The sequence below is a fragment of the Rhagoletis pomonella genome, unplaced genomic scaffold (genome assembly GCF_013731165.1).
Source record: "Rhagoletis pomonella isolate Grant_MI unplaced genomic scaffold, Rhpom_1.0 Rhpom_scaffold_03388, whole genome shotgun sequence".
Taxonomy (NCBI): domain Eukaryota; kingdom Metazoa; phylum Arthropoda; class Insecta; order Diptera; family Tephritidae; genus Rhagoletis; species Rhagoletis pomonella.
Genome location: NW_023461941.1, coordinates 1,200 through 7,509, shown reverse-complemented (window position 1 = coordinate 7,509; position 6,310 = coordinate 1,200). Strand labels below are relative to the sequence as shown.

General features: G+C 34.8%; 1 protein-coding gene across 1 annotated transcript; it reads right to left on the bottom strand.

The window, feature by feature from the left end:
• Positions 1-1,570: 1,570 nt before the first annotated feature.
• LOC118754104 lies at positions 1,571-5,067 on the bottom strand. The gene is made up of 2 exons (XM_036488964.1): positions 4,494-5,067; positions 1,571-1,707 (listed from the first exon to the last, which is right to left on the bottom strand). The coding sequence occupies exons 1-2, from the start codon at positions 4,744-4,746 to the stop codon at positions 1,658-1,660; spliced, it is 303 nt and encodes a 100-aa protein (XP_036344857.1). The 5' UTR covers positions 4,747-5,067; the 3' UTR covers positions 1,571-1,657.
• Between the last annotated feature and the right edge of the window lie 1,243 nt (positions 5,068-6,310).

Sequence of the window (6,310 nt, the reverse complement as noted above, 5' to 3'; positions counted from 1 at the left end):
CGGCGCCGCGCCATTGCGCTGATACCGAGAGCTGAGTTACTGGTGTCGATACCGATTTTCACAACTCTGTGACGCAATGGCGCCAGCAACACCGGAACACTAACAACACCAGGCGGTGCAAAGAACCAGCAAAGAACACACAAAAGCGAAGTGTCACTTGTAAAATGTGCAGCACAAGGCGAATTTTTACAAGGTGGTGTTGCTAAAATTAGTGGCGGTCCTTCTGAATGTGAAAAAATATGTGTTTGTTGTATTTTTGTGTTTTGAACTTGGCTTGTTTTTGCCCAACCGATACCACCTTGTATTAATTCACCTTAGTTCAACACCGGAACACTGACAACACCGGGTGTCGCAAAGAACCAGCAAAGAACACTCGAAATAGAAGTATCTCTTGTAAAATGTGCAGCACAGCTAGAATTCGTCGCGGTCCTTCTGACTGTGAAAATGATGGGTTTGTTGTATTTTTGGGTTTTGAACTTGGGTATACTTGATGTAGCGTATTTATTTATAGAATTGTATTTTTTTTTTAAAATTTTATTTTTATATAAACTTAATTTTAATTTAACGTATATTAAATTTCAAAGAAGAAAAAATTCTGAAGTAATCAAAAATTTTCTTTTTGATTTACATAAATTGAAAAAGAACTTAATTCAATAATTTCAAAAATAACAAAGTACAAAAATGAACAAAGTACAATAGTAAATAGTATTAACACTACAATACTCCCCCTTCCAGAGAGTTATTATTATACAAATTGAAAGTAACTTGTTTCTTTTTAGTCGTTGTTGAAACTATATGGTTGTGAGTGTTATGTGGTTCTGTTATTTCAACTATTGCTGGCTTTAGTCTGTCAATCGAAATAATTTTAATTTCATTATTCACATCTACCTTAAAATATTTTTTGTCTTTTTCAATAACTCTGTAAGGCCCTTCATAAGGATGTTGAAGAGAATGCTTGTTAACAATGCAAATAAAAACAAATTTGCAAGTTTGTAAATCTTTTGGAACATAAATTCCTGAATCGGAATTTTTGTGATGTTTTAAATTTGAATTAAAGTTTTTAAAACGTTCCCGTAAACTTCCTAAAATTTCGGCGGAAGTAACATTTTCTGTAGTTGGCACAACAAGTTCTCCAGGTAGACGCAAATTTTGGCCAAAAAGCATTTCAGCTGGAGTGGCTGCAATATCTTCTTTGTACACTGAACGCAAACCAAGAAGAATAATCGGTAGCTCATCGTACCAATCTCTAGTTCCATTCCTAGCCAAAATTGAAGTTTTCAATTGTCTATGGAATCGTTCCACAATACCATTACTTTGAGGATGATAGGAAGAAGTTGTGATATGATGACTACCAAGTAATTTAGTAAGTTCCGAAAATAATTTGGACGTAAATTGAGTACCCTGATCCGTCGTGATTTCTAAAGGCACACCGAAACGCGAAACATATTCATTAAAAAAATTATTTGCAACTGTCTGTGCAGAGATATCCTTTACAGCATATGCTTCCGGCCAACGAGTAAATCTATCCGTAATTGTTAAAATGTAGCGGTAACCTGTTGAAACAGGAAGCGGTCCAACAATATCTAAATGTATATGTTCAAATCTGTTCTTCGGAATTGGAATTGTGCTCACAGGAGATTTTGTGTGACGATAAACTTTAGATTTCTGGCAACTTATACATCCTTTTGACCATATGTTTATCTCCTTGTTCATACAAGGCCAATAATACTTCTTCACAATTAATCGGCGTGTAGCCTTGGTACCAGGATGAGCAATTCCATGTAACATATCGAACACTGTCCTGCGCAAATTATTTGGAACGAAAGGTCTAGGACTTTCTCCTGACACTTCACACCAAATATTAAAATTTAGAATAGGAATTTTAATTAAATTAAGATTTTGAAACGTTTGTCCAGAAATAAGTTTATTAAGTTCACTGTCCTGTTGCTGTTCACTCTGTAAAATTTTGAAATTAAGTTCTGAATTTTTAATCACATCTATTTCAAACGCACGAGATAACGTGTCAGCTACAATGTTGGTCTGTCCTTTAATATACTGTATGTCACTAGTAAACTGTGCAATAAATTCAGTATGCCTTGTCTGTCTTGGACTACGCTCAGTTTTGGAATTTAGAACAAAAATCAAGGGTTTGTGGTCAGTAAAAACCGTAAACTGTCTTCCTTCTAATAAATACCGAAAATGTTTAATATTCAAATAAATTGCTAAAAGTTCCTTGTCAAAAGCACTATATTTCATTTCTGCTGGAGAGAGTTTCTTTGAAAAGAACGCAAGTGGTTCAGACTTATTATTGAAATGCTGCTGTATGACACCACCAATTGCTGTATTGGATGCATCTACCGTTAAAGACAATTTTGCATCTTTACTAAAATGATTTAGCAAAATCTTAGATGCAAACTTCTCTTTAATGCATTCAAAAGCTTTAATGGATTTGTCATCCCAAACCAAAATTTTGTCTCGCTTTTTACTTGTTTTATTAATTAAATCATATATAACTCCAGTAAACTCAGCTAATTTTGAAATATATCTATGGTAATAGTTAACCATACCAATAAACTTTTGCGCTTGTTTTATTGACTTCGGTTGTTCAAAATTGCGAATCGCTTCTACTCTGCTTACAGAAGGCTGTATCCCTGCCTCAGATAAACAATGTCCTAAAAAATCTATACTTGGAACACCAAAAATGCATTTGCTTGGTTTGACGTTCAAACCATACTCAGACAAACGTTCGAAAAGTACCCGTAGATCCTTTAAATGTTGTTCTTCACTCTCACTTGCAACCAGTAGATCATCAATATACGCGAAAGCAAAAATCTAATTTACCTACTACTTCGTTGATGAATCTCTGAAACGTTTGCGCTGAGTTCCTCAGCCCGAAAGGCATTCGGGTGAACTCAAACATACCGAAAGGAGTAGTAATCGCCGTTTTAAAAATGTCTTCTTCTGCTATTGGAATTTGGTGATACGCTCTAACTAAATCTAACTTTGAAAATATATTTTTATTCCTAAGGTTCATATTAAAATCGTGAATATGAGGCAAAGGATAACGATCCGGTATAGTCACATTATTAAGTCTTCTAAAATCACCACAAGGACGCCAGTCATTAACTTCTTTCTTTGGTACTAAATGAAGTGGAGATGCCACGGATGAATTTGATGGTCTACAAATCCCTGTTTTTACCAAAAAATCTAATTCAGTTTTAGCTACTTTAAATTTGATAGGATCTAAGCGCCTTGGCTTAGAAAAAGGAAGGTTTCCTTCAGTGACAAGTCTGTGAACCGTTGTATGCTTAACCGGTTTTGAGTAATCTGGCTCAGAAATAAGGGAAGGAAATTCCTTCAATAATTTTGTATATTGATCATCTACTGAAAAAATTTTTGGAAGAGGGACATTGCAAAAGTACGAAATTGTATTAACTGATAGATTTGTTAACGGATCTACTAAACACTTGTTTTTAATATCAATAACAAGTCCATATTTACACAAAAAATCAGCTCCTATAATCGGCTTCGCAATATAAGCAATCAAAAATGTAAAAAGGAACTCACGCCTTAAACCCAAATTAATATTCAAAAGTTTCTTCCCGTATGTAAAAATAGTTGAGCCGTTAGCTGCCGTTAAAATTATATCTGAAGATTTCCTAGTATTCGAAAATTTAGAAACTGGAAGTACCGAAATTTCTGCTCCGCTATCAATTAAAAAATTTAGTTTGTTTGTTTTATCAAATATAAAAAGGCGACGTGTGGAAATGTCCAAATTCCCGTTGTTTGTCGCCGCAACAACGGACGACTTTAGTTTGTTGGACTATTATTTTTCGAAAATGCACATGGTTGTTCACATTTTTTAGCCTTGTTTCCAAATTTATAATGATATCTACATAACCAATTCGGATTGTCGCGTGATTTTGATCGATATCTAAAAGGGCTCCTAAAACGATTCCTATTCACTGAACGTGACCTTGAATAATTTTGATTGATTTCCCTCCTCATTTCACATAATTCCAAAGAAAGTTTTTCAAAATTTTTAAAAATAAGAGAAGTAGTGTTAACCAAATTAGCCATGACTGCATTTTCACCTTTTGAATTTTGAAAATCATTAACTGAAGGTATCTCGCTTTTGCTAATAACCTCCCAAACATTATCAGCCAATTTCGTCAATTCACTAATACTGCTTGAATTAGAACTAGCTAAAATCACGCTTAGGTTCTTCGGTAACTTCCTCATCCAAAGTTTCTTAAGAATTTCTTGACTAAAATTGGAACCCGAAAGCAGTACAAGAGACCGATAAAATTCTGAGGGCTTACGATCACCCATTTCAGTATCCGATAAAATTTTGTCTAATTTCACATTCTCACTTAATGAATGTCTTTCAATTAAAATTTTCTTAAGTGAGGTAAATTTATTATTTTCGGGCGGATTTTGAATAAAGTCTAAAATCGTTATTATAACTTCTTGCGGAAGTGCAGTTATTGTATGTTCATACTTTGTTGTTTCTTGTGTAATATTTTTGGTACTAAACTGCATTTCCGCATGAATAAACCACGCTTCCGGACAACTTGTCCAGAATTGTGGTAGTTTGACCGATGTAGCACAAATCTCATTACTATTTCGATCGACATACGGATTTGTTAACTGTTCATTAAACGTACTATTTTGTAAATCAATAAGAGTTTCATTTAAATTATCTCGTGTAGATGTATGTGTATCATGTTGTGGTGAACGAAACATTTTGATTATTTGAATTTGAGCAAATATCAAAAGACCTCAGAAAAGGGAAGTTTACAATTAAAAAATTAAATATTATATATGTAATATTTAATAAATAACAATTAAACTCTGTATTTAATTATTTTCAACAAAACTAGCGCTAAAGTTATACAATACAGCTCACCAGTAAAACAAAGATTGTTGTTGATGTTAGGGCTACTGCTGCGGTCGCTGCTGATGCCGCTACTGCTGCGGGTGACTTCGATGCTCTAGCCTCGTTGCCTGTGTCCGCTTCTTCGTTTTCTTCTTCCTGCAGCAGCAATGGCAGTGATGTTGGAGGTGTTTTGTTTCGTTCTGTTAATGCGCTACTATCAGCTGGAACTTCTCCTATTACGCTCAAAGAGGAGCATTGAGCACCGCTCAAACTTTCCGGTTGCTGTTCTTGATCTTGAGAACGCTGCTGCTGCTGCTGGTTATGTGGTTGTTGTTGACTGGTTGATGCAATATCAGCACTTAAAATAGCTTCTCCAGTGACTGCTTCTAATGCAGATGCATCAATGATATTGGCAATTGTGCTAGTGTCGTTGAACGCACATTGGTGCGTTTGAAGCTGTTGCTGTTGTTGCTCTACTAATTGTGATTGCTGATTTTCAACAAAAGGCAATGGGGATATTGCTTTCTGATATTGCGGCTGCTGTGATTCAAGTGGTGGTGATATCGGTGGTGGTAGTAGTGCGTGTTGGAATATGCCAGCTGCTCGCAATGGTGCCACTCTTTTTCACTGCTGACTATTGCGACGCATTGCACTTCAACATTTTGGTGTAACATCTCATCATCTGTGGACTAGTACCGCGGAGCAACAAACCAAGTGTACAAAATCAATATATCAGCTTAATGTAATTTCTTATATTGCTCCTGGCAGGATCGCCAATTGTAGCGTATTTATTTATAGAATTGTATTTTTTTTTTAATTTTATTTTTATATAAACTTAATTTTAATTTAACGTATATTAAATTTCAAAGAAGAAAAAATTCTGAAGTAATCAAAAATTTTCTTTTTGATTTACATAAATTGAAAAAGAACTTAATTCAATAATTTCAAAAATAACAAAGTACAAAAATGAACAAAGTACAATAGTAAATAGTATTAACACTACACTTGAGTTTTTTCTCAACCGATATCACCTTGTAATAATTCACTTTGGTGCAGCGTGCAGCAATAAAGGAAATGAGCTTTAGCCTGAAGAGGCGAATTGCGCCAACACACTGTGCTGATTCCGACAGAGGCGCTGGAGTTAGTGTGTCAGGGCCAAAAAATTTGCGCCATTACCCAGGCCTACATCTTATATATTATTTCTTTAAGGCGCTTTTTTTGTTAGTCTTCCTTTTTCTACTTTTCTATGTAAGCAATTCCACTAATGAGGTGTCATTTGAAAAGTCAGAGGTCCCCTGAGTGGTTATTAGGTAATATTAATGGTCATAACACATCCGAAGACAAGTAATTTGTAATTTTATTTTTGTTTTTAATTTACCATTGATAAGCCACACTAAAGGTATTTTGTACTGAAGCACTACTGTGACTGCA

Excerpts from the sequence above, each read along its gene's own strand:
- LOC118754104 (XM_036488964.1), bottom strand. The coding sequence starts at position 4,746 with ATGTTTCGTTCACCACAACATGATACACATACATCTACACGAGATAAT. Across the intron at positions 1,708-4,493 it reads AGAAACAACAAAGTATGAAC|AAGGAGATAAACATATGGTC; the intron begins ATACAATAACTG and ends CCTTGTATGAAC.